Source organism: Oryx dammah, unplaced genomic scaffold, assembly GCF_014754425.2.
Source record: "Oryx dammah isolate SB20612 unplaced genomic scaffold, SCBI_Odam_1.1 HiC_scaffold_16, whole genome shotgun sequence".
In the NCBI taxonomy this organism is placed as follows: Eukaryota; Metazoa; Chordata; class Mammalia; order Artiodactyla; family Bovidae; genus Oryx; species Oryx dammah.
This window is the reverse complement of record NW_024070200.1, coordinates 62,565,011-62,592,189: the sequence shown is the minus strand read 5'-3', so window position 1 is coordinate 62,592,189 and position 27,179 is coordinate 62,565,011. Positions and strand designations below refer to the sequence as shown.

General features: G+C 45.8%; 1 protein-coding gene across 1 annotated transcript in view; it reads left to right on the top strand.

The window, feature by feature from the left end:
• The window catches only part of ADAMTS17 (ADAM metallopeptidase with thrombospondin type 1 motif 17), a 395,327-nt gene that overhangs the window by 80,044 nt on the left and 288,104 nt on the right, over positions 1-27,179 (top strand). The window contains exons 5-7 of the mRNA XM_040257013.1: positions 9,739-9,822; positions 10,513-10,670; positions 18,608-18,651. Of these exons, the coding sequence (XP_040112947.1) occupies positions 9,739-9,822; positions 10,513-10,670; positions 18,608-18,651 (286 nt within the window). The remainder of the gene's footprint in view (positions 1-9,738; positions 9,823-10,512; positions 10,671-18,607; positions 18,652-27,179) is intronic.

Sequence of the window (27,179 nt, the reverse complement as noted above, 5' to 3'; positions counted from 1 at the left end):
AATGGGCAGCCTTGTGTACTTTTCTTGGGACCGTAAAATGCTGTAACTCCTTTGGAAAACGGTGTGATAGTTCTTAAGAAAATAGAATTTAAAATATGATCTACTTCTGAGTATAAACCAAAAAGAAAAACGAGGTCATGAACTTGTACACCCACACTCATAACAGCATTATTCAGAATAGTCAAAAGAAAGTAACTCAGTGTCCACTGAAGGATGAATAGGTAGACAAAATGTGGTTGCTGTGGTTGTTGTTCAGTTGCTAAGTTGCGTCTGTTTGCAACCCCCGGCTTCGCTGTAGGTCACTATCTCCTAGAGTTTTCTTAAATTCATGTCCATTGAGTCAGTGATGCTATCTAACTGTCTCATCCTCTGCTACCCTCTTCTCTTTTTGTCTTCAGTATTTCCCAGCCTCAGGGTCTTTTTCCCAGACTCAGCCGAATGAGTCAGCAGTTTGCATTAAGTGGTCAGAGTATTAGAGTTTCAGCATCAGTCCTTCCTACGAATATTTAAGGTTGATTTCCTTTAGAATAGACTGGTTTCATCTTCTTGCTGCCTAAGGGACTCTCAAGAGTCTTCTCCAGTATCATATTTCAAAAGTATTAATTCTCCAGTGCTCAGTCTTCTTTATGTCCAACCTCACATCCATACATGACTCCTGGAAAAACCATAGCTTTCACTATACGGACTTTTGTCTGCAAAGTGACGCCTTTGCTTTTTAATATGCTGTCTAGGTTTATCATTGCTTTCTTTCCAAGGAGCATCTTTTAATATCATGGCTGCAGTCACCATCCCCAATGATTTTGGAGCCCGCCCCCCCAGAATAAAATCTGCCACTGTTTCCACTTTTTCCCTATCTATTTGCCATGAAGTGATGGGACTAAATGCCATGATCTTCGTTTTTTGAATATTGAGTTTTAAGTCACCTTTTTCACTCTTCTCTTTCACCCTCATCAAGAGGCTCTTCAGTTCCTCTTCAATTTCTGCTGTTAGAGTGGTATCATTTGCATATCTGAAGTTGTTGATATTTCTCCCAACACTCTTGATTCTGCCGTTTGTGATTCATGCAGCCCAGCATTTTGCATGATGTACTCTGCATAGAAGTTAAATAGGGGGACACTATACAGCCTTTCTCAATTTTGAACCAGTTATTTGTTCCAAGTAAGGCTCTAACTGTTGCTTCTTGACCCACATTCAGATTTCTTAGGAGGTAGGTAAGATGGTCTGGTAGTCCCATCTCTTTAGGGATTTACAAAATATGGTATATACACTCAATTATCATTCAGCCTAAAAAAGGAAGGAAATTCTGATCATGCTACAACATGGGTGAACCTTCAGAACATTTTGTTAAGTGAAATAATCCAGTCACAAAAGTATACTGTCCAAACACTGTATGATTACACTCAAATGAGGTCCCTGGAGTAGTCAAATTCATAGAGACAGAAAGCAGAATGGTGGCTACCAGGGGCTACAGCGGGGCAGGGAGTGGGGAGTTAGTGTTTAATAGCTGCAGAGTTTCAACTGGAGAAGATGAAAATGTTCTATAGATGGAAAATAGTGACTGTTCCACAACAATGTGAGTGTACTGAATGCTGCTAAACCATACACTTAAAAATGTAAATTTCATATACTGCATATTTAACAGAATTTTTAAAAAACCCACCCTGCTGACTATAGTCATCTACGCCATCTATAAGCTCAAAGGTAGGGCTGTATGTACCTTCACTGTTGTTTCCCCAGCGCCTTGTACCTGTGTAGATAATCAAGACATTTTTGTGGCATTGTGAACTCATAAATGAGTGATTAATACCATTTTCTAACATCCTGTGCAAAGGATTTAGCACTGAAGTTGTGTCAACACTGGCTTTCCCTTTCTAATTCCTTGATTAATTTACTTCTGAAATGTCTTTTGTATTCTAAGCATATCACACAGATGGGGTGGCCTAAACTCTGGCAGGAAGTGTTTCTACATAAATACAATTACATATTTACACCTCCCACCCTGTTCTATGGGTGGTCCCTTTCTGCCCCATCTCTCTTCCCAGCTCACACCTTGTCCTTCACGGAAGAGGTATCAAGATGGAGCTGATAAGCAAGTGCAGTGGGCAAGAACTGTTCTGAGAGCATACTTGGCTGCCACGAACGAATTTACTTCTGAGTCCTGTTGAGTCAGTCTATAGAGAACCAGAAGAAGGGATGAGAACGAGAAGAAGGGATGAGAACAGAACCACTTTGGTTGTTTTTGAGGACTTGTGAAGCATGGAAAAGGTAATAAAACAACCCTGGCATCAGGCAGAGTGGTCTCATTTTAAAACAGAGAAGAAAGGAGCTCTGTAACCTAGAGAGGAGTAAGCTTGGCTCAGTCAAGGGTTTTGACTGTAAGCAGAAGAAACTGCTTGCTCCTTGGAAAGAAAGCTATGACCAACCTAGACTAAGCTTATTAAAAAGCAGAGACATTACTTTGCCAACAAAGGTCTGTCTAGTCAAGGCTATGGTTTTTTCAGTAGTCATATATGGATGTGAGAGTTGGACTATAAAGAAAGCTGAGCTCCAAAAAAATTGACACTTTCGAACTGTGGTGTTGGAGAAGACTCTTGAGAGTCCCTTGGACTGCAAGGACATCCAGCCAGTCCATTCTAAAGGAGATCAGCCCTGAATGTTCATTGGAAGGACTGATGTTTAAGCTGAAACTCCAATACTTTGGCCACTTCATGCGAAGAACTGACTCGTTGGAAACGACCCTGATGCTGGGAAAGATTGAAGGCTGGAGGAGAAGGGGACGGTGGAGGATGAGATGGTTGGATGGCATCACTGACTCAATGGACATGAGTCTGGGTAAACTCCGGGAGTTGGTGATGGACAGGGAGGCCTGGCGTGCTGCAGTTCATGGGGTCGCAAAGAGTTGGACACGACTGAGTGACTGAACTGAACTGAGAAGAAACTGCACCTGGGCTAACTGAAGCAGAAGAGGAATTGTGTTTAGGAGGTGTGTATGGAGGAGCCCAGAATCAAAAGGGAGGCTCGGTCACCAGTGTCAGAATTGGGGGAAGGTAAGGGGCAGGAGGCTGCAGGGAGGGAGGCCAGGCAGCAGGAGAGAGCAGGGCTGAGCTCTGGCAGGAGTGTGGCCGTGGTCCTAGAGCCACTGTGTGTCCATCTCTCTACTGCCAGCGCCCCGCCAAGGCTTCTGTGGCAGGCAGAGTGAGTTTTCACCTGTTTTAGTTTCTCCAGTAGAAAGAAGGTTCCTTCCTTTGTCCAGAGCTCACCCAGTGAGGGAGGTTTCCCCAATGAAGACAGCATCCTTAGCCAAAAGAGAAAAATTTTAAAAATCCCAGCAGAGTGTCCAGACTCTACACAGGCCAGAGCATAAAAGAGGTTCACTCACAAGATACACAGTGGCACCCCACTCCAGTACTCTTGCCTGGAAAATCCCACGGATGGAGGAGCCTGGTGGGCTGCAGTCCATGGTGTCGCTAAGAGTCAGACGTGACTGAGCAACTTCACTTTCACTTTTCACTTTCATGCATTGGAGAGGAAATGGCAACCCCCTCCAGTGTTCTTGCCTGGAGAATCCCAGGGACGGGGGAGCCTGGTGGGCTGCCGTCTATGGGGTCGCACAGAGTCAGACATGACTGAAGTGACTTAGCAGCAACAGCAGCACAAAATACATGATTCTGTGGTTCCACTTCAGGGTATATACACAAAATGAAAGCAGAGTCTCCAAGAGATATTTATTTGTTCCTGGCAGCATTATTCACAAATAATTCACAAATGGACGAAACAACCTAAATAGCCACGGAAGGATAAGCAAAAATGTGTGTGTATGTATATATGTATAAGGACACATACATAATTGAATATGATTCAAATTTAAGAAGGGAAGAAACTCTGCCTCATGCTGTGATATGATGTAGGTGAACCTTGAGCACATTATGGTAAGGAAATAAGCCAATTACAAAAAGACAGGTTCTGTATGATTCCACTCGTAAGAGGTGCCTGATGCAGTCTTTATTTATAGACACAGAAAGTAGTGGTGGGTTGCTGGGACTAAGAGGAGAGGGGAGTGAGTTGTTGTTTAAGGGGTGAGAGGTTCAGTCTGGGAAGACAGAAAGGCTGTGAAGATGGATATAGTGATGGTAGCATGGTGACAGCATCTGATGCCACTGAACTGTGTACTTAACCATGGTTAAGACGGTAAAGTTTATGTTATCTGTATTTTGTGTGAGCCGTGTGTGTGCTCAGTGGCTCAGTCGAGTCCGACTTTTTTTGTGACCGCATGGACTGTAGCCTGCCAGGCTCCTCTGTCAGTGGCATTTTCCAGGTAAGAATACTAGAGCAGGTTGTCCTTTCCTCCTCCAGGGAACCCTCCTGACCCAGGGACTGAACCCACTTGCATCTCCCGCATTGGCAGGTGGATTCTTTACCAGCTGCACCACCTGGGAAACGCTGTATGTATTTTATCACTATAAAAAAAGAAAATGAGATACACTCAGTAATTCCGTTCAGGTATATTTTTACTGGGTACCTAATGTGTGCTGGGGACTTTTCTAGGGATCAAGCAGGGACCACAACACTTCCCATCCTCACGGAGCTCATGTGGTGGCACCAACTGAGAGCACCCAGCAGACAGCTCCCTGAGATTTGTGTGCAAATTTTAAAAAATGCTACACAAAGATCCAGATGGTAGCAAGTGACCAGGGCAGTTAAGGACACCTCTGTGATGACTGACCCTCTACTTAGAAGGGAAGGCATTGCCCTGACATAAGGAGCCGGCCAGTAGGGTCATCCTGGCATCTGGGAGGCAGAGGGAGAGTGCTTCTGTGGGTGATGGGAGAGCAGGGCGTGGTGCCCCGGCGCTCAGCTTCGCTGTGAGTGAGCTGAAAGGCTGCTGCACGGGTCAGTTGTGTCTTAAAAGATCCCTCCCTCCTGGCTCAGAGGGAGATAGGGTCCCGCTGGGCTGTGTGTTCCAGAAGTCCTCTTCCCATTGCAAGTATGCTTACCTGTGCAGTTACGTGTCGAGAGAGACACTTCGCCCAGACCTGGATCTCTGAGCTGTCAGCAAGCTGCAGCCCGTGCCCTGAGTGATTTGAAAATCTGGCTGATTTTCCAAATGTGCTGTAGTGCCTTTTCTATATGCACGACTTGATTTTCCTTTGCTTGGGGGTGGCGGTGACACTGGAGCAGGAATATTTTAAAGAACAAATTGCAGACGGAAACAGGTGGTGCTGACACTCGAAGCCCTGGGTCTGGGCAGCCAAACTGGAAAATGGGGCCACTTGACAGAGCTTTGGTTGTTTTTAGCTTCCTTAACAACCACAGAGTGGAACGAAAACCTGAGACATTCCAGGCGAGTTCTGTTTGGAGGAAAAATGACATCAATTTGACTCAATTACCACGTGAAACATACAACAAGCCTCTCTCTGGTGAGCAGAGACTGGCGGCGTGTTGGAAGGCTCACTGGTTCCCACAGCCTAGGGATGCTGGGGGCCTTGGTGGATGCAGACGGCTTGTCTCCCCGCTGGCCTTCTGATTCACTGGGTCTGGGGTGGGCTCCAGAATGCATTTCCAAATTGTGCCCAGGGGGTGTTGCTGCTGATTCAGGAACCCCGGTCAGAGGGACTGCTAGAGAATATAGCCCCCTCCAGGGTGGGGCCTGGGTGGGTGCAGCCGGCGACGTGAGCGTGTCACCTCTGGTTCCGCTCTGTCCCTAGGGAGGCCCCGAGTCTCGCTGGTAGGTGGTGCTCTTGTGAGCACCCTCCCCGCCCACCCCACCGGCCTGGCGTTGTGAACAGCACCCCTACCCGGCCTTGGACCAGCTCCTTCCACGTGCCCGGTCACCTGTCCCTGTCTGCTCCTCCCTGACGGTGTCCCCAGGTTGCTGCGCTGCTGGCTGCAGGGCCCCAGCTCGGTCCCCGGGTGCCGATGCGGTGGACGCAGCCAGGGCTCTGAGCGCGCCAGGACGCAGCCAGCTGGAGCGGGACAGACTCCAGACATCACTGCGCCGCTCCCTCTCCAACCAGGTGTCTCCCCAAAGATCATGGGGCCGCCACCTCCACGGCTCTCACGAGCGTGCATTTCCACACGGGCGAGGAAGACAGGCAGCCTTTGCTACATGTTTCTGAAGCCTGCTGCTTTGTGTTCTGGGGTGCCGACGGGTTTTCAGCTGGCCGGCCTGGCTTGGCCATGGCCCTCGCGGAAGAGCGCGGGTATGCCCGGCTTTGCGGGACCGTGGTCTGCCCCTGGGACAAGACGGGTTCCCATACCCGCCCTCCTGAACGTAAGCCTCCCGGTTACACATCAAGGCGGGTAGCTTCCTGCAGGCTTCCTAGAGAATATCTTGAGAGTGTGAGGCTTCTTAAGTTAGCTAATGAAAAAGTTTTAATTTGGTAAATGCACATAGTAGAATTTACCATTTTAGTCGTTAAGTGTGCAGTTCAAGATCGTTACATGTATTCACATTGTTGAGCAACCAATTGAGAACTTTGTTATCTGGCAAGACTGAAACTCCGTGCTCATTAAACAGATCCCCATCTTGCCCTCCATCCCAGCTCCTGGAGCATGAAGCTTTTCTCCTGCTCCAGCTCACGTATTTTTTGTGTATTTGTTCCAAGGACGGCACTTGAGCCTTATATAGAATGTGCCAAACTGTCCTCAGGTGGAGAGGAAAAACCCAGCAATACTGAGGAGGGATTGTGTCCCTATGGTTCTGTCCTTGCTGAAACCTGCATCATTCCGTTCAGGCTCCATTCTTTATGCTGCTTTCAGGGGGGTGTGTCAGAACATCCTGAGAACTGGTTTCCTGTGTTGTTCCTTTAAACCTGCAGTATTCTTTAATGTCTTTGGCTGGTGTTACTGTTACAGGCAATGTTTCGATTGCGCTTTGAAACCCTCTGTGACTTGAATTTTCTCCCTCATAATTTAAAGTTTTTATTCTTCCCAGTTTTCATGTTTTGAATTGAGGTTTTCTCATTTGGGCCCAATCCTAAGGCTGAATATTTCTGGAAAAATTTGATTTATAGCCATTGGGTGGTTCTCAGACTATCGAAACAAGGAAAAAGTTATGTGCTTTTCCTTTCTTCACCCAGGTCTGGGGATAGGTAGCTAAGGCATGACTTCAGAATTGGCCTACAGATGATCCAGAATTTAAAAAATGACTGCAATTTTGTTCTTAAGGAAAGAAAAAGTTTTGGAAGGAGGGAGGGAGAACAGAACTGAATATGTTGTCTTTTTCCTTGTGGGAAAGAATATTAAATTACACGAAGATTGTTTTGCTTTAATAATAGTTTTCAAAGAGAAAAGTCCAAGCACTGGCACAGCTAATTCCTCTGTTGCACAGATGCTCAGACGCTGCGTGCCTGGTTTCTGCAGCTTCCGCGCCCAGTGCTGCATCCAGCTTCTCATGGCCTGGATTAACTGTGGCCACGCTGTTGGCTGCAGCCATTACTTTATGTTGCTGCTGATGTCCTGGAGAGAAAGTTTTCATGCCCCTGCTGAAAAATTCTCCCTCTAGATTATGTCTGTCAGGAAAAAAGTAGCATATTCAAAATCAAGTGAAGTAAGTTAGAAACAGATACAGTATGATCTCATTTATAAGTGAAATCTAAAAAAAAAAACTGAACTTATAGATACAGAGAACAGATTGGTGGTTCCCAGAGGCTGAGAGTAGGGATACGGGTGGAGATGGTCAAAGGTACAAGCTTTTAGTTATAAGATAAATAAGTCCTGGGAATGTAGTGTACAGCATGGTGACTATAGTTAACAGTACTATAGTATCATATATTTGAAAGCTGCTAAGAGTGAAAGTCTCTCAGTTGTGTCTGACTCTTTGTGACCCTATGGACTGTAGCCTGCCAGGCTCCTCTGTCTGTGGAGTTCTCCAGGCAAGAATACTTAAGTTGGTTGCCATTCCCTTCTGCAGGGGATTTTTCTGACCCAGGGACCGAACCTGGGTCTCCCACATTGCAGACAGGTTCATTACCACCTGAGCCACCAGGAAAGTCCAGAGAGTTGCTGAGAGAGCAGGTCCTAAAAGTCCTTTCACAAGAAAAGCAGCTGTAACTGTGTGGGGTGAGGCATGTTAGCTAAACTTACTGTGGTAATCATTTTGAGATCTGTATATATGTACTATATTATATACACTGTGGTATATAGGATATATAGTCATCATGTTATATTGTTATTCATTTGCTCAGTCATGTCCAACTCTTTGCAACCCCATGGATTGCAGCACGTCAGGCTTTCCTGTCCTTCACCGTCTCCCAGAGTTTGCACAGATTCGTGTCCATTGAGTCGGTGATGCTGTCCAACCATCTCATCCTCTGTTGTTCCCTTCTCCTCCTGCCTTCAATCTTTCCCAGCATCAGCATCATGTTGTATACCTGAACCTAAGGCAATTATATATTAATAACATTGGGAAAAGGACATAATGAAACAAGTATTTTCCTAATTTAAAAAGAAAAGGGATTATTTAAAAGGTTCTTACCTTTTCCCTCTATATCTTATACTGCTACCTTTATGAGCTCCTCCACTCTGCCTCCCTGAATCCCACTCTCTCCTGAGAAGGAACTCAGGAGGATGTCATGATCTGGGGGTCCTCAAATCCAATGTTTTTTTTCTTTCTACATCAACTTTCATTCTTCTGTCTTACTTGACTTTTCCTATCCTTCTTCCCCTTGAATTCTGTGATTTCTTGATGTTGAGACCCCTGTAAATACGTTCTACCAACAAGAGGTGCAGAATTAAGGGGGCATATGCTTTTCTGTTACTGTATCTCATGACAAACTTTGGCTAGAACGAGGACTTCAGGTAAAATAGGAATGTGGCCCTCATGGCTGGCAAGGCTAGATTTGGATTATGGTCATAGTTGACTGACTGTGAGTCCTGAGCAAGTGGCTTTATTTCACGGAACCGAGGTTGGTGGAGACACCACCTGTGATGGGTTGTGAGGAAGGTTGGGGATGATGCAGCTTGGCACATGGCAGAGGGCCACAGGCACGGACTTTGCCCATCCCGTCATGAAGATCCTCTCCACCCTCCTGCAGGAAACCCCAGAATCGTCTGACGCCATTTCTTTTTTTTTTTTCAAATTCACCCGTCCTATGCATTGTTTTTTCAACCAGCTTATTTCCAGTTGGTCTTTGCATGTAAGCTTGTATGCCCTCACATGTATGTGATTCCAGAGTTTCCTGTTATGCAAGTTTCTTTTGAGGAATTTATATTTATAGGAATTTTTTCTGTCTCAGAAGGCCTTTTAAATAAAATCTGGGTTATATATCTTACATGTATGTATTTTTTGTTCCAATAAATATCTATGAACATTGAAATTTGAATTTCATATATATATATGATTGCAAATCATATATTTAGATTTTTTGTACTGGAAGAACACAGTTTTTAAAAAATATTTTAAAGTAATTAACATTTAATGAACATAATCTATATTTCATTAGTTTATAAATGAATACATTTATATTTCATTCATTTATATTTTGTGTTTTAGATTTATTAAAAAATTGACAGTACATAGAATTCCCATTCACAATTTCCCCTGTAATTGACATCTTACATTAATATGATATGTTTATTATAACTAATGGGGCAGTGTTATTGATTATTGACTACAGTTTGTTCAAATATCCTTAGTTTTTATCTAATATCTTTTGTTTGTTTTAGGATACTGCTTTTTTTTTTTTTTTTTTTTTACTTTTTGTATCTCTCTACATTTCTTTTTTTCTCTCTTGACAGGTATACAATATGTTTCAGCACCAGAGCCTTGGAATTAAAGTCAACATTCAGGTTACCAAGCTTGTCCTGCTACGACAACGTCCTGTAAGTCTCCATCAGCACAGTTACAGAAAACATATCTGGTCCTTAGGCTTCTTAATGGCTGTTGAGTGCTCAGGAGGAGTCCAGGTGTTTTGTTTTGTCCTCTGTCCCTGGCTTTGCAGGTGGCAGCAGTGTGCCCTAGGCCAGGGACCAGGGGATGCCTGGTGGGAGGGGGACAGCCACTGCTACTCGTGTGCACGTAACCTCAGCCTCTCGGGAACCCTGAGCAGTGGACCTTTGTCCCCCCGCCTTCATTCTCTCTTGTCTCCCGGGTGCAGAGTTGATGCTGAGATCTTTGGGATCATGGCTGGCCTTTTGGAGCTATACCCAAGCTTCAGGCCAGATTTGGTTGCACTGTAGCACTGTTTTCTGGTCTTGATTGAGTGCATTTCCTTATGAAAGTGTTACCTAAAGAGTTAAGCAGTGCAGATGAGAACGCTTGGTATGCTGTTTAGTTTGCCAAAAAGAAGAAAGCTTTTCTTTAATAAGATAGTCTTCATCCTGACTTACAGGTAAGGCCCCGGTAGCCTCTCTCTGGGTCTCTGCATCTGCCTGCCAGCACTGTGGGCAGACGACACTGAATAATGCCCCTGTGAGCAGCTGTCTCTTCCTTAATACCCGCACTGTGGTCTGAGCATAAACTCTGGCTTCCCTGGGAAGTTGCTTCTGCAACCGCCCCCTGATTTCTTTTAGGCCAAGTTGTCCATTGGGCATCATGGTGAGCGGTCCCTGGAGAGCTTCTGTCACTGGCAGAATGAAGAGTATGGAGGTGCACGGTACCTCGGCAACAACCAGGTTCCAGGAGGCAAGGACGACACACCCCCCGTGGATGCTGCTGTATTCGTGACCAGGTAAAGCTGGACTTGGCCTGGAGCTGCAGACGTGAGAGGGAAGGCATTTCCCATTGGAGAGAAATCCAGGCTTGAAAACCAGACCTTTGGCCACTTGTCTGAACCTTGAATTCCTCATCTGTAAGATGGGGATAAATGATAGCTCTGCCTCTGAGATGTGAGGATTAAATGAGCATGGGAAGCACTTTCATAGTGGCCCAAAGTAAGGACAAAAGTATTAGCTATTATTATTGCTGTTATGAATATAAAACTCCTGAATTCTAGTTACCCAAGACTCTTAAAACTTCAAGAAAATGTGTCTACTTCCTGTTCCCAACACCAAATATAATGCTCACTGGAAAGAGCTCACCTGTGTATGAGGCTGCTTCCTAACTGGAGGGAGTGGGTGCCCCAGTTTTCCTGTTGAGGGAAGTCTATGCTCCCCAGTGGCTCAGTGGTTAAGAATCGACCTGCAGTGTAGGAGATGTAGGAAACATGGGTTCGATCCCTGGGTCAAGAAGATCCCTTGGAGGAGGGCATGGCAACCCACTCCAGTAATTCTTGCCTGGAGAATCCCATGGACAGAGGAGTCTGGCGGGGTCATAAAGAGTAGGACACAACTGAAGCAACTGAGCCCGTGCAAGGCAGCTTTAAGAAGTCCGTGTGGGTGAATGTGTGTGCTGTGCACAGCCCCATCGATGGGCACTCTCAGGACACAGCAGCAGGCAGAGAGGCCCATGGAATTCACAGAGAGGTTCTATTTGAAGCCAGGAGCTGAGCTTCACGTCTGCAGAGCTGGATGTACTCTTCCCGGTTGAGAGGGAAGCCAGGGACCCTGCTGGGCAGTAGTAATCAAAGCCATCTCTCTGTGTAGACGGCAGCAATATTATTTTAGTTTCCTAGGGTGGCGGTAACAAACTACCACAAAATGTGTGGCTTCAAAAAACCAGAAATGTATTTTCTCACAGTTCTGGAGGCCAGGAGTCTGAAGTCAAGGTGTGGGCAGGGCCTTGCTCTCTCTGAAGCCAGGAGGCAGGATCCCTCCTCCTCCCTAACTTGCGGAGGCGGCCGCAGTCCTGGGCTTCCCCAGTCTGTGGGCGCATCTCTCCGGCCTCTCCCCCATCGTCCGTGGTGCTCTCCCCGTGTCCACGTTTCCCTCTTCTTGTAAGGACACCAGTCACTGGATTGGGGCCCAGCCTAATGCAGGGTGGCCTCTTCTTAACTTGATTACAGCTGCAGTGACTCTCTTTCCGAATAAGATCACATTCCCTGGGACCGGGGGTTAAGACTTAAACATGTCTTTTGGGGGACACAATTCAACTCACTGTGGGTATAGATTTGGCTATTTAATTTTTTCCTATGTCTCAAATCTCTTAGGAAAACTGATTTTCCTTGATTGTTTTACCTCAGTAATGTAAATAAAATGTACTATGTGTTCTCACCAAAATCCCCTTTTAGAAAATATGTGGAAATGATTCATGACAGTTTAACCCACTAGATTAAAATACAGTGTTTTACTTTTTGAATGAATGTATCAACCTTGGTTTTAAGATTTTGTTTTTTAAGAAACTACTTTCAAAATTAAATGCTTTCTTTCTTCTTTGAGTTCAGAGAAAGGGAACAGCTTACTGTATCTTTAGCATGAAGATAGCCTACTCCTTTAAGAGGAGTTAAATCTGGTTTAAGACTTTGGGTTCGAGCCCAGAAAGGCTCTCGGTTTGCATCTGTTGGGCCACATACAGGCCCCTGGCTTGATGACGTCCTGAAGGTAGCCAGATGTATTCTGTGATCTCAGCCTAAGGCACCAGGTACCAGGTATTAGAGCTCACTAGCCTTCTCAAAGAACCTAGAATATGCACATGGCCAACACCAGACACCAAAGAGATACCTAATCACACTTGAAGGTGATTCATCCGTCTAGAGGGTTAAAATGTGATCCGTAGCACACTGATCCCTTATGAGAATGCTTGCTGCTTCTACAAGATGTGATTAAATGTGTAATGGGGCATTTGAGAAGTCTATCCAGTAATTCCAAGTGCTTACATGTGGCTGGTGGTCTACTACGCACCAAAGACAAGGGGTGAGCATGACCTTGTACTTGCTTTAAGCTGTGTTTGCCCACCCCCGTCAATGATGGGAACCCCTGGATGCCATCTCTTCCAGCAGCTCTGGCCCCCACACTCACTAATCAGAGGCTTCCATGCTCTTTGAAATGGATTTTGGAGCCTCTGAGGCATTCGGTAAAGCACTGAGGATTGTACTGAGCGTATGGCTACAGCCTTTGAGAGTGGGTTTGATTTGGGGAGCAGGTATGGTTCCTTGGGAACCTTGTCTATATGTGACTATAAATTAATGTGGTTGATTTTCCAAATGATAATTCGATGAAGAGTACAAACGTTTCCTAGAAAGGAGCTCTGTATAATATCACCTTTGGAATACGCAGCTAAACTTCCAAGTTTATTACTTTGAAAGTGGTCTGTATAAATACTATATGAAATGTATAAATTCTGGTATTTTGTTAAAAATAATCTAGGAGAATTTCTTCTATATTGCTTATTCACCTTCCTGCTGTTTCCTTTCTTGTCTAGGGGAGAAAATACTTGTAAGTGGTTTTGGTTTGGGAACAAATAGCCTTTTTATCAGAGGCAATAGATGTTACCAAAGTTAGTGCTGACAAAGCTTCTGGATTAACTTTTTTACAAAACGCCACGAGAGAGTCTGAATGCACCCTCAGCCTCAGAAGGCTTCCCATTCATCTTTCTCCTTTCTGTTTTTCCTGTGTCCCAACAGCTTATTTACCATACTGGAAATATTTTGCATAAAAATGTTCTTCTTTACACCTCACACACATTAGGATGCCCATTATTAAAACAAAACACCGGACAGCAGAACAAGTGTTGGCGAGGATGTGGAAGCATTGGCACCCTTGTGTTGGTGGGAATGTAAAACGGTGCAGCCTCCGTGGAGAACAGTATGGCAGTGCCTCGAAAATTTAAAAATAGATCTACCATATGATCTAGCAATTTCACTTCTGAAAGCAGAGTTTTAAAGTATTCATACACCTCGATTCATAACAACATTACTAATGACAAGTAAACTGTGGGAGCAGCCCGAGTGTCCGTCAGTGGAGAAATGGATAAACAAAATGTGGGGTCTGGTGTTTGTTGCTGTTTGTATTCCAACAAATGGAATATTATTCCGCCTTAAGAAAGAAGGAAATTCTAACACTGGTTACCACATAGATGAACCTGGAGGATATTTTGCTGAGTGAAATAAGCCAGTCATAAGAGGACAAATCCTTTGTGATCCCACTTGTATGACATACCGAGAAAAGTTAAATTCATTTAGACAGCAATGGGTTAGTGGCCAGGAGCTGCGGGGAGAATGGAATAGGGAGGTGTTTAATGGATATAGAAATTCACTTTTCCAAGAGTTCTGGAGATGTTGCAGAACAATGTGAATATACCTGTCATTGCAGAACCGTATACTTAAAAATGGGTAAGCTGCTAAGTTTTACTGTCGTAGAACTTATTTTATGACAGTAAAAATCTTTTAAAATGAGCTTTTCTAACTAAGCCCATTGGAGGGGGTGGTCCTGATTGCAGACGGGTTGTGGGTGCCGGTGAGGAAGAAGTCTGGTGGCCTGGGAAGGCAAGGTGTCTTCAGCGGCAGGCAGGAGAGATGCAGAGCCCTTGGCCCTGCCTGCGTTGCCTCTCTCCTTTTCGAGCAATCTAGGTCCCTCTCGCTTCCGTGGGGCCGCTGGACTAAACCAATGGTGCTCTCCATCTCCTGGGTCCTCAGAGACGTTACACTGAAGCCCTCCTACGAGGACAGGGTGGCAGCCACAGAGCTGGGGCTGGAAGCCCACGGGACTGAGCCGCACCGTTTAGAAATCAGAGGCTGTGAGCTGTGGTTCCCTGGGCTGGGATACTGATGGGCTGACATCTTCACAGGGAAGTCAGGTGCAAGGCAACTGCCGCTCTGGACCAGCAGCCCTTCCCCCCAGAGTAATCTGCACTGAGGGTCTAACTGGAGGCCGTGCTGGCTGGCTGTATTCAGGGGCCGGCATCCTCCAGTCCTGGGGCTGGCTGGTGTGGTTTCTTTGCCTTTTGTTTTCCATCTGGGCTGTGGCTGAGCCCGAGAGCGTATCTTCCTGGGCGCCCACCAGCCGTACAGATGGCCAGCCGCTGAGAAGGGAGCATGACATCACGTTGAGCAGAAGCTGGTGAGACAGGAGTGGGGGTGCTGTGTCGCCAGCAGCTGCAGCCGTGCGGGGCCAGCAAGGACCTCTCAGCAGCCTGAGCCTGGGGGCCAGGCGGGACCCGCACAGACTGGGCCTCGGTGAGCTTCACACCTGTCATGGCCTTGCCACGTGGCTCCACATCTCCTCCAGAAAGCCAGGAGTTTTACCCCCGAGACCCAGGTCTGTGCTCCTGGAAGATAGCTGTAGGGACACGTGTGGCCAGCCCAGAGCATGACCCCCGGGACCTGTCCAGCTGTCCCTCCCCTTTCTCTTCCCGTGTGACTCCACCCAGTCCCTTCCCAGCCCCAGGGATGGTCTTCTCTCAGCCTTTGGTCTTGCTCATGGGACAGATCGGTAGGTACCTGTGGCGTTACATTTTTAAACACTGGGGAAAGATAAGGCCACGAGGGACCTGATAAGGCATGTTGAAAGTGGCCTGGAAATGTATGCCAGTCATTTGATAAAGGAGTCAGTATTTATTAAACCCCAACTATGTGCCAGGCAATAGGTGATGTACAGGACTAGCTGTGTAACTTGTGCCTAGTGCAGAAGGAAAGCATGGGATCGCATGTTTAAAAATTGTTAAGGATTTCAAGACATTGAGAGCAGAGCATTCAAGCAGGTTGAGGGATGGGAGGCTTCTTGGTGAGGGGCCTGTGTGATGGTACAGCTCAGACATCTGTGGAGCCTGCTCTGGCCTGTAGATCCATGTAGCCTTTTCTTGTAGAAACAGTGGAATGTGAATGTGAGCTGACGTAAAGACTGGCGAGCTGCGCTGGGACCCTCACTTTTTTATTTTTTCTTTTCCATTTCTCTATTGACCCCTGCAGCCCTTATTTGTGGGTCTGGCATGTAGGAGCCAGAGAACCTAGAGATGAAGCTGCCCCTGCAGGTGGATGGCTTTCCTTTCCTTTTCTGAGACAGGACCTTGAACAGGAAGGGGAGAGAAGATTCAGATTTCGGTGACCCTTTCAAAGCAGGCCTCTAATTGAACTTGGCCCCCTGTGAACCTGCCTCCTCAGGAGAAGCAGCGGGGGATGCTGCAGGGTCCATCACTTGGAACCACCCATTTCCCTACAGGGACGCTGCGATGAGAGGACACACCGTGCCCTTTAAGCATCTTCCCCCAAGCTGGCCAGAGAGCCAGACAGGAGGAGGTGCAGCTGGTTCCCTCAGCAGCCCTGTCAGCCTGTTCAGTTCTCTCCTATGAGACTAATGGCCACACAGCCTTTCTCCCTTTGCCCAAGTGAGGCAATGGGATGACACTTTCAGTGGCTTGCTCTGGGAAACCCTGGAGCGAGGTCTCAGGCCAATCTGGCTGTGTGTGTGACATGCTCAGAACATTCCAGTGGGGAGTGTCAGGTCAAGAAAGTTGAGTTGGGGGTTGGTTAAATACAAGGTCAGTGAATATATTTATGTCCCTAATTTTATTTGGTTTCCTCTCTGCCTCTGCGTCTTCCTTGCCACTCTCTATTGCCTGTAATTAGTCTTCTGAAAGTTATCTTTGACAGAAAAAAAGCAAGGCACGAGTCTTTGTTTCCCTATGGTTATTCCATCTCCATTTCCACGGAGGCTCCCTGGGTTTTGGAGGGGGTTGTGAAAAGCCTGGGGGTCTCCAAGGCTTCCTTTTATCCTTTGATAAAACTTTTAAAATTGATTACCAAAATACATGTTTATTGTGAAAGATTAGAAGTGCAGTCAGCAGCACTCAGGTGGGTTGCCAAGCGCCCTGGCCCACTTCCTTCCCACTGTCTGTGCCCAGCTTCAGGGCCGCCCCTCCAAGCTGCCGCACCCCGCCGGCTGCCCCTTCCTCTGGGCTTGCAGGACGTCTGGGGTGCCTGGCAGGCCTGAGGCGGTGGCTCGACCAGGGTATTCTGTACCTCAGAACCCCACGTGGAATCTTCATGCCTACAGATCTGGACTCCATGGTCTAGGAGCTCGGTAGAATCTTTGACAGCGTTCAAGCCAGCCTGAAGCAGAGCTGGTGCTGGGAACACGCAGGTTTTGCCCCGTTCATGTGGCAGCCACATACTGCTGAGAGGTGTTAGGCATGGGTTACATTGCTCTGTTCTGTGCTCAGTCATTCAGTTGTGTCTGACTCTTTGTGACCCCATGGACTATAGCCCTCCAGACTCCTCTGTCCATGGGATTCTCCTGGCAAGAATACTGGAGCGGGTTGCCATTTCCTCCTCCAGGGGATCTTCCTGACGCAGGGATTGAAGCTGTGTTAGTCTCCTGCATTGACAAGCGGATTCTTCACCACTGCACTACCTGGGAAGCCCAGGTTACATTATGCAGACAAATAGGACAGAATGTGCTGTGGGTTGGAGGGAGGGAAAAGGAAAGCTGATGGTATTACAATGCCTTCTTGTCATCTTCCCCAGTGTGAGTGGGAGATCCCTTCCCTGAGAATAGATTTTTTTGATAGAAGGTGGGAGAGGAATTGAGGACATTGAATGCCAAAGTGGGGTGGACTGTCAGAAAGGGAAGGCGGTGTACAGCCCATGCAGGACACCACTTTCGCTCTCAGCATTGCTTAGTGCCTGCATCGTCAGGCTGGCCCTGATTCTTCCCAGAGAGTTTTTTTAAGTCAAATGAGAAGAGGTGCCTTACAATGAATTTCAGCCTGAAGCTTCACTGGAGTGGATGAGGGGGTGATTTCTCCCAGCTCCCACAGGTCCCCATGGGAGGATGAGCGTGGGGCCAGGCACTGCTGTTCTCGCCAAGTCTTGGGCAAGATACCGCCTCAGCCAGTGCTCTGGTTAGCTTCCACCTGTGGGCATTTATGGGCAGAAAGAAAGGTCCAGACGGAGCCCCTGGTACCTGCAGAACCAGGGCTATACCAGATTTTGAGCATCTTTGCTTTTCATTTGTCCACAGCCACACACCTGGGAGATCCTAGGGAGCTTTAAAGAACATAACTTTTTGTTTGTTTGTTTGCGCCACACAGCATGTGGGATCTTAGTTCCCTGACCAGGGATTGAACCCCAGCCCCCTGCATGGGGAGTGTGGAGTCTTAGCCACTGGACCCCTAGGGTGTTACCAGCTCAGTCGTGTCCAGCTCATTATGACCCCATGGACTGTAGCCCGCCAGGCTCCTCTGTCCATGGGATTCTCCAGGCAAGGATACTGGAGTGGGTTGCCATTCCCTTCTCTAGGGGATCTTCCCAACCCGGGGATCGAACCTGGTTCTCCTGCACTGCAGGCATATTCTTTACCATCTGAACCACCTTGGGAGTCCCAAAATATCACTTTTAGAAATGACTCTTTTGTTGTGTTCTCATGTAAGTGATATATGGTCATTCAAGCATATAAAACTAGTTCCTGCCCAAGTAGAGTAACTTAGGAAGTCACTATTAGTGTGATGATACTGACAAATCAAATAATTGTCTCTGATCGATGACTTGGTAAGCATCTTCTTTTGCAACATCCATCATTGGATGGAGTCTTTCCAGCAACTAAGTGTTATGTGTGGAATAATTTAGTTATGAAAACAGGGTCTTATGTGGGGTTACTGGGCCTATCAGTTGGAAATCTTGGCAAAAAAAAAAACACAAAACACTGCTAGTTATTATTTTTCATTATCATTCATGACAAATAAAGTAATAACTTTGTTATTGGCAAGACAAGTAATCAAAATTAATTGACATGTTTTCTTCTCTTATTCTTGGAGGTACTGCACACACCTGACTATATCTTTTTAAACATTTTTTAGGACAGATTTCTGCGTACACAAAGATGAACCTTGTGACACCGTTGGTAAGTTTAGAGTTAAAATAATAACGCTATACTCTCTGATAATATGGAGACGTGATAACCCTTCCAGTCTGAAAGTACCATCCTTAGAGAACCTCTGCTTTTTCTGTTACCTCTGTTTTTGGTAAATTTGGTCTTTGATTTTATTTTACTTTTCTTCTTTCCTACAAAGTTTTGCAATTTCTTATGGCAGAAGTCATCTAGACAAAGGGTTAATAAGGAAGAAATGTAAAGTGCAGCCCAGGGGAGGAGGCTCCAGGCTGCCCCGAGGTGACTCGTTGGGTTGCCTCTTGATCACCAGTGAGGAGGGGGACCTCACTGAGTTACATGATGGTCATGAGACAGAAGCTTCACCAAGTGTCCTCAGAGGTGAGATGTGACTGCAGGGTGGTGGGAATGGTGTGTTCCTCAGCCTTGGCACCAGGCCCATTGCTTTCTGCTCGAGCGGTAGCGATGCTGACACGTAACACGGGAAAACACCGATCCCCTCTCCCCCCGCCCTTCAGCCTGTACCACCTTCCCCACCTTCCCCTTCACTTGCTGTTTTCTTTCTCTCCTGTCCTCAGTTATGTCTGGCTTGCTCTAGACCTCTTATAGATTTCAAATTGGAACCGGTCTTTGGGTGCAGGAATAGAGTACTTGGTTAAGGGGAAATACCAAGAGGGTTGCCAGTTTTGTCTGCTGTAGCACAAACTTCTATTCACTAGGAGGTTGAAATATTGAACCATCAGAAGCACAGTTTGGAACTGAATTATAGGAAAAGTGAAGGAAAATGGTATAGAATTGAATATATCTATTATTGTGGAATTCAGATGTTACACGGAGAAGGCAATGGCACCCCACTCCAGTACTCTTGCCTGGAAAATCCCATGGACAGAGGAGCCTGGTGGGCTGCAGTCCATGGGGTCGCTAAGAGTCAGACACGACTGAGCGACTTCACTTTGACTTTTCACTTTCATGCATTGGAAAAGGAAATGGCAACCCGCTCCAGTGTTCTTGCCTGGAGAATCCCAAGGACAGAGGAGCCTGGTGGGCTGCCGTCTATGGGGTCGCACAGAGTCGGACACGACTGATGCGACTTCGCAGCCCCAGCAGCAGCAGATGTTACAAACCTGTGCTTCCCGTTGAGTCCTGGCAGCAGATAATCCCGAGCCTTTGCTTTGGCTCTGCCACATACGAGCTGGGTGACCTTCAGTGAAGTGAAGTCACTCAGTCGTGTCCGACTCTTTGTGACCCCATGAACTATAGCCTGCCAGGCTCCTCTGTCCATGGGATTTTCCAGGCAAGAATACTGGAGTGGGTTGCCATTTCCTTTTTCAGGGGATCTTCCCAACCCAGGAAAAGAACCCAGGTCTCCTGCATTGCAGGCCGACTCTTTACCGGCTGAGCCACAGGGGAAGCCCTTAGTAAATCTCCATAATCCATAAAATGGTCACTTTGGACAAGGTCACTTATAAGGTCTTTCCATATCTTGTAGAATGGTAGCTAGCATTTAGGTCGCATTTCAGAATTTAAAAATGATTTTTTTATACTATACTTTATCAATCCTCTAAAGTCTGAGAACTAAGTGTTAAAAACCAACTAACCAATCCATGCTTTGTTATTTGGGAGCTGTCTCCATAATGGGATTACTAGACAAATGCAACGTGAAGTAGGCTTCAAGAGAGGGTTAGCTGATGCCCGTCTGAGTCTGATCGGGACTGTAGAGGACTGGGGTATGTCCGCCTCTGGAAGTCCACTGCTGGGACTGCCAAAGCATATGCTATCTGGAGGACTGTCTACTCTGTCCCAGTGTTCACAAGTCAGCTCTGACAGCTTTAACTCATGTGTTGTGTCCTTTAGCAGGGCTAGAGAGGCTGAGTCACCACTGTTAATTGAACGAAGGAATAAAATTGAATGCAAATGAATGGACGCCAATATTTTTGAGTGGTGTGCAACTGAAGAAATGGTTTTCTTTCATGTCATTTAGAGCCTGCTTTAATTTTTTTTTTAATATATCACTTTCATATCTGCACAGCAGCTGGCTCTCTCATGCGTCCTTCCCTCATCTAAACCACATCCCCGTGTGACCTATATTCATCTGCTAGAAGGGTCGGGAACGACTGAGCGACTTCCCTGTCACTTTTCACTTTCATGCATTGGAGAAGGAAATGGCGACCCACTCCAGTGTTCCTGCCTGGAGAATCCCAGGGACAGCGGAGCCTGGTGGGCTGCCGTCTGTGGGGTCGCAAAGAGTCGGACACAACTGAAGCGACTTAGCAGCAGCAGCAGCAGGCAGGTATAGCAAAATACCATGACTGGGAGGCTTAAACACAGGCGGTTACTGCCTCACAGTTCTGGAGGCTGGACGTTCAGAATGGGAGCCACAGGGTCTGTGCCTCCTGGAGCTCCCTGCTTGGCTTGCAGATGGCTGGCCCTTGCTCGGGTCCTCCGTGCCTTCTCTCTGTGTATGCCTGTGCCCCAACCTCCTCTTTTTATAAGGACACCACTTATCTTCTATCACAGCCCCACTCTGATGACCTTATTTAAACTTAATTACCTCTTCAAAGTCCCTGTCCCCAAATATGTCCACGCTGAGGGTTGTGGCTTCAACTTACGGTTTGGGGGAGGACCCAGTGCAATCCACAATGTTACTCATTTGATACTTAACCACATACTGTCAGTTTCTTTATAAACAGTCACAAAACCCACATGGTGTTTATTTAGTATACATTTATCCTAATATGTCACAATTTACTTGTATCAAGTTAGCCAGTAAGAATAATGGGTGCATTTGATGAAAATAATAATTTGAACACTGGGCTTATGGAAGTCTTACAGCAGTCTCATCCAGTTTGCTGCTGCTGCTGCTAAGTTGCTTCAGTCATGTCCGACTCTGTGCAACCCCATAGATGGCAGCCCACCAGGCTCCCCCATCCCTGAGATTCTCCAGGCAAGAATACTGGAGTGGGTTGCCATTTCCTTCTCCAATGCATGAAAGTGAAAAGTGAAAATGAAGTCGCTCAGTCGTGTCTGACTCTTAGCGACCCCATGGACTACAGCCTACCAGGCTCCTCTATCCATGGGATTTTCCAGACAAGAGTACTGGAGTGGGTTGCCATTGCCTTCTCTGCTCATCCAGTTTACTTCTATATTTTTTTTACCTTCATATTTTGAAATAATTATAGAAGTTCTTTAAGTTGTCAAAATAGTACAGGAAAGTCTCTTATCAATCATTCGGCTTCTCATAGTGACATCTCACATAACTGTAGTGGATTTCCAAAGCCAGGAAACTGAATGGGACGACGCAGTGAACTAGACTACAGATCTTGTTCAGGCTTCACTGATTTTTGCATTCATTCATTTTGGGGTTTCTTTTTACCTGTTGTCCCATGACATTTTATCATGTGTAAATTCGTCCATCCACCTCAACAATCAAGAGCAAAACTGGTTCCTCCCTTCCAAGCAGTTCCCTTAGGCTGGCCCTGAATCACCCTTTCCTCCCCTGTCTTTCCCTAATCCTGGCTGCTACGTACCCATAATCTGTCACTATGATTTTGTCATTCCAGCATCCCAAAGAGTGGAAGAATAATCTGAATCACATAGATATGTGGTTGCCAATGCCAGGAGATTTTGAGCAGCTGCCTCAAATCTCAGAATCCAGCTGTAATAGGAGGGGCTGTCCTGAGTCCTTTAGAAAATGAAATAGTCTGGTACCTTGAGAAACCGGGGAAGCTTGGGGTTTATCAACATTCTATATTTGGTATGTAGCAGTGTTTGTTTGGGTTTTTTTTTTTGCTTTGTTGTTTTATTTAGGATATAACTTACAGGAAGTAAAGCGTACAAATCTTGATGGATTTAAAACATTGATGCCTATACTTGTTTTCTAGTTTATCTCTTATTTATTGAAATAATTTTAAAGGAGTGTTTTGAGTTCAGTTTTAATCTATTTTTTAACATTGTAGTTATAACATAAAATTTACCATCCTAACCATTTTTTAATGGATAGTTCAGTGGCATTAAGTAGGCCCGCATTGTTGTGTAATCATATCCCTGTACTCTCAGAGCAATACTCATAGTAAGATATGGAATGTTCTCATCCCCCAGAAGGTTCCCTCATGCTTCCTTCAAATCCTCCAGAGGTGTGCCCCCAAAGGTAGCCTACTATTATAAATGTTTAAATCCCTGTTTTTTAACAGTTTAATTTAAAAATAGTTTAAACTTCGAAGTTAACTTTGAATGGTTCATTTGAAGAATCTCTGAGGTACTGAGTGGAGTTCGGGGTTCCATGAACAGTACCTCCCTCTCCATTGCTCAGTCTGCATTGGTCAGCTCCCCAGACAGGATTCCCAACCGTGGAGACAAGCAGAAAAGGCATGTGTCAGAAGCGGGACTGACCGAGGCTAAAGGACCAGCTTGGAACACAGCTAGCACCTGAGGGGCCCCGCAGAGTGAGGCCTGCGCAGAGGTCGGTGGCTGGGCTGTGGGGAACGGCCCCCTCTGCTCCCTCAGCCACTGTGTCACCACTTCTGAGGCCTGCCCTCGATCACACGACTGCCTCTCTTTACCCTGACCTGCGTGGGGACCAGGGGGGCTCTGGCCCTTTGGGGAGACACAGGGGAGACACAGGCACGTCCACAATGTGTGCATGTACTGGGGGTCTACCCAGAGGGTGCTTTACCAAGGAAGGACGGTGCTGACAGCGAAGGATGACAGTGCTCTCTGCACGTCTGAGCTTTACGACTGAAGCCCAAGACGCCGACATGTTGTTTGTGCACATTGCAGGGTTCCTACTGACACAGGTGAGGGGGCTTCCCTGACCCCGATTCTAAGGCAGTCCTGACTTCTGCAGGGGTGAGGCCACACCAAGCGGCTCCACACTGGCCAGGAGCTCGACTGAGTATACAGGTGGACACACTTTTAAATAATCATGCCAGGTAGACCCTCCCACCCTGTTAGGCTACTGTGGGGGGGAAGGGTCCCACTCACCTCCAGCTTGGGGAAGACACACTCAAGGAGAACTGAAAACAACTCTTGAGGCAGGAGGATCTGGGAAAGCAGGCTTCTTCTCTAACAGAAGCAGCTGCCGCCTCACTGTGGTCCCTACGGGGCATATTTCAGACTTGCCTTTGTGGGGTGTGGCCTTTCCTCTGTTGAGTTGCTTCATCCTGCAAAATCTGCTTGCCTGCCACCATCCTGATGCTGAGGACTCCTAGGTGAGAAGAGGGTGCTGGGAAGTGCAGAGTCATGGGCACGGGAGATCTCTGAAGGCCGTGCTGATCCTTTGCTCTCCTCCTCCCAGACCCCCAGGCCTCTCTGTGGTCCAGGCATGATCAGCCATGTCTCTCCACAGCCTGGCTGACCAGACATATCTTTTTAAAAAAAACTTATCTACTTTTAATTGGAGGATAATTGCTTTACAATAATGTGTGGGTTTTTGGCATACAACAATATGAAGCAGCCATGGGTATAAATAAATATGTCCACTCCCTCTTGAACCTCCCTCCCACCTCCCAATCCATCCCACGACTCTAAGTTGTCAAAGAGCACTAGTTTGAGCTCATTTTATCATATAGAAAATTCTGCCTGGCTATCTATTTTTCATATGGTAATATATATGTTTCCATGGTACTCTTTCAATTCATCCCACACTCCTTTGCCTACTGTGTGCACAAGTCTGTTCTGTATGTCTGCATCTCCATTGCTGCCCTGCAAATATGTTCATCAGTACCATCTTTCTAGAGTCCAAGTATATGCATTAATATATGATATTTGGTTTTCTCTTTCTGACATTTCATTCTGAATCATAGGCTCAAGGTTTATCCAGTTCATTAGAACTGACTCAAATGTGTTCCTTTTTATGGCTGAGTGATATTCCTTGTGCATATGTACCAAAACTTCTTTATCCATTCATCTGTTGATGGACTTCTAGGTTGCTTTCATCTGCTAGCTACTGTAAATACTGCTACAGTGAGCATTGGGGTACATGTGTCCTTTTCAGTTATGATTTTCTCAGGGTATATGCCCACTAGTGGGATTGTTGGGTCATATGATAGTTTAATTCCTAGATTTTTAAGGAATCTCCATACTGTTCTCCATAGTGGCTGTATCAATTTATATTCCCACCAACAGTGCAAGAAGATTTTCTCCACACCCTCCCAGCATTTATTGTTTATAGACTTTTTGATGATGGCCATTCTGACTGGTGTGAGGTTACATCTCATTGTAGTTTGGATTTGCATTTCTCTAATAATGAGTGATGTTGAGCATCTTTTCATGTGTTTATTAGTCATCTGTATGTATTCTTTGGAGAAATGTCTGTTTAGGTTTTTGGCCCACTTTTTGATTGGACTGTTTATATTTCTGGTATTGAGTTGCATGAGCTGCTTGTGTATTTTGTAAATTAATCCTTTGTCAGTTGTTTCATTTGCTGTTATTTTCCACCATTCTGAGGGTTGTCTTTGCACCTTGTTTATAGCTTCCTTTAAGAATTTTCCACAGTTTATTGTGATACTCACAGGCAAAGGCTTTGGCGTAGTCAATGAAGCAGAAGTAGATGTTTTTCCGAAATTCTCTTGATTTTTCTATAATCCAACAGATGTTGGCAATTTGATCTCTGGTTCCTCTGCCTTTTCTAAATTCAGCTTGCACATCTGGAAGTTCTTGGTTCATGTACTGTTGAAGCCTAGATTGGAGAATTTTGAGCATTACTTTGCTAGTGTGTGAGATGAGTATAATTGTGTGGTAGTTTGAACATTCTTTGGCATTGCCATTCTTTGGGATTAGAATGAAAACTGATCTTTTCCAGTCCTGTGGCCACTGCCGAGTTTTCCAAATTTGCTGGCCTATTGAGTGCGGCACTTTTCACAGCATCATCTTTCAGGATTTGAATTAGCTCAGCTGGAATTCCGTCACCTCCACTAGCTTTGTTCGTAGTGAGTGATGTTTCCTTAGGTCCACTTGACTCCAGGATGTCTGGCCCTGGGTTAGTGATCACACCATCATGGTTATCTGGGTCATGAAGATTTTTTTCTTTATAGTTCTGTGTATTCTTGCCACTTCTTAATATCTTCTGCTTCTGTTAGGTCCATACCATTTTTGTCCTTTATTGTGTCCATCTTTGCATGAAATGTTCCCTTGGTATCTCTAATTTTCTTGAAAAGATCTCTAGTTTTTCCCATTCTTTGCACTGATCACTTAGGAAGGCTTTCTTATCTCTCCTTCCTATTCTTTGGAACTCTGTGTTCAAATGGGTATATCTTTCCTTTTATCTTTTGCATTTCACTTCTCTCCTCTTCTCAGCTATTTGTAAGGCCTCCTCCGACAACCATTTTGCCCTTTTGCATTTCTACTTCTTAGGGATGATTTTAATCACCACCTCCTGTACAATGTTACAAGCCTCTGTCCATAGTTCTTTAGGCACTCTATCTATCACATGGAATCCCTTGAATCTATTTGTTACTTCCACTGTATAACCATAGGGGATTTGATTGAGGTCATACCTGAATGGTCTAGTGGTTTTCCCTACTTTATTCAATTTAAGTCTGAATTTTGCAATAAGGAGTTCATAATCTGAGCCACAGTCAGCTCCTGGTCTTATATTTTCTGACTGTATAGAGCTTAGCCATCTTCGGCTGCAAATAATAGAATCAATCTGATTTTGGTATTGACCAGCTTGTGGTGTCCATGTATAGACTTGTCCCTTGTGTTGTTGGAAGAAGGTAATGGGAATACCAGACCACCTTACCTGCCTCCTGAGAAATCTGTATGCAAGTCAAGAAGCAGCAGATAGATCTGGACATGGAAGAATGGATTTGTTCCAAACTGGGAAAGGAGTATGTCAAGGCTGTATATTGTCACCTTTTGCTTAGAATTCCAAATTCTATGGACTGTACAGTCTAATGGGTCACAAAGAGTTGGACACAACTGAATGACTTTCACTTTGGATTTCTCTGATAGTTCAGTTGGTAAAGAATCCACCTGCAATGCAGAAGACCCTGGCTTGATTCCTGAGTCAAGAAGATCTGCTGGAGAAGGGATAGGCTACCCACTCCAGTATTCTTGGGCTTTCCTGTGGCTCAACTGATAACGAATCCGCCTGCAGTGTGGGAGACCTGGATTTGATCCCTGTGTTGGGAAGATCCCCTGGAGAAGGAATAGGCCCACTCCAGTATTCTGGCCTGGAGAATTCCGTGGACTATATTCGATGGTGTTGGAGAGTTGGACAGCTTCACTCACTTTGCTTATTTAACGTCTATACAGAGTACATCATGCAAAGTGCCAGGTTGGATGAAGCACAAGCTGGAATCAAGGCTGCAATGAGAAATATCAATAACCTCAGATATGCTGATGATACCCCTTATGGCTAAAAGTGACTAGGAACTAAAGAGCCTCTTGATGAAAGTTAAAGAGGAGAATGAAAAAGTTGGCTTAAAACTCAGCATTCAAAAAACAAAGATCATAGCATCCAGTCCCATCACTTCATCATAAATAGATGAGGAAACAATGGAAACAGTGACAAACTTTCTTTTCTTGGGCTCCAAAATCACTGC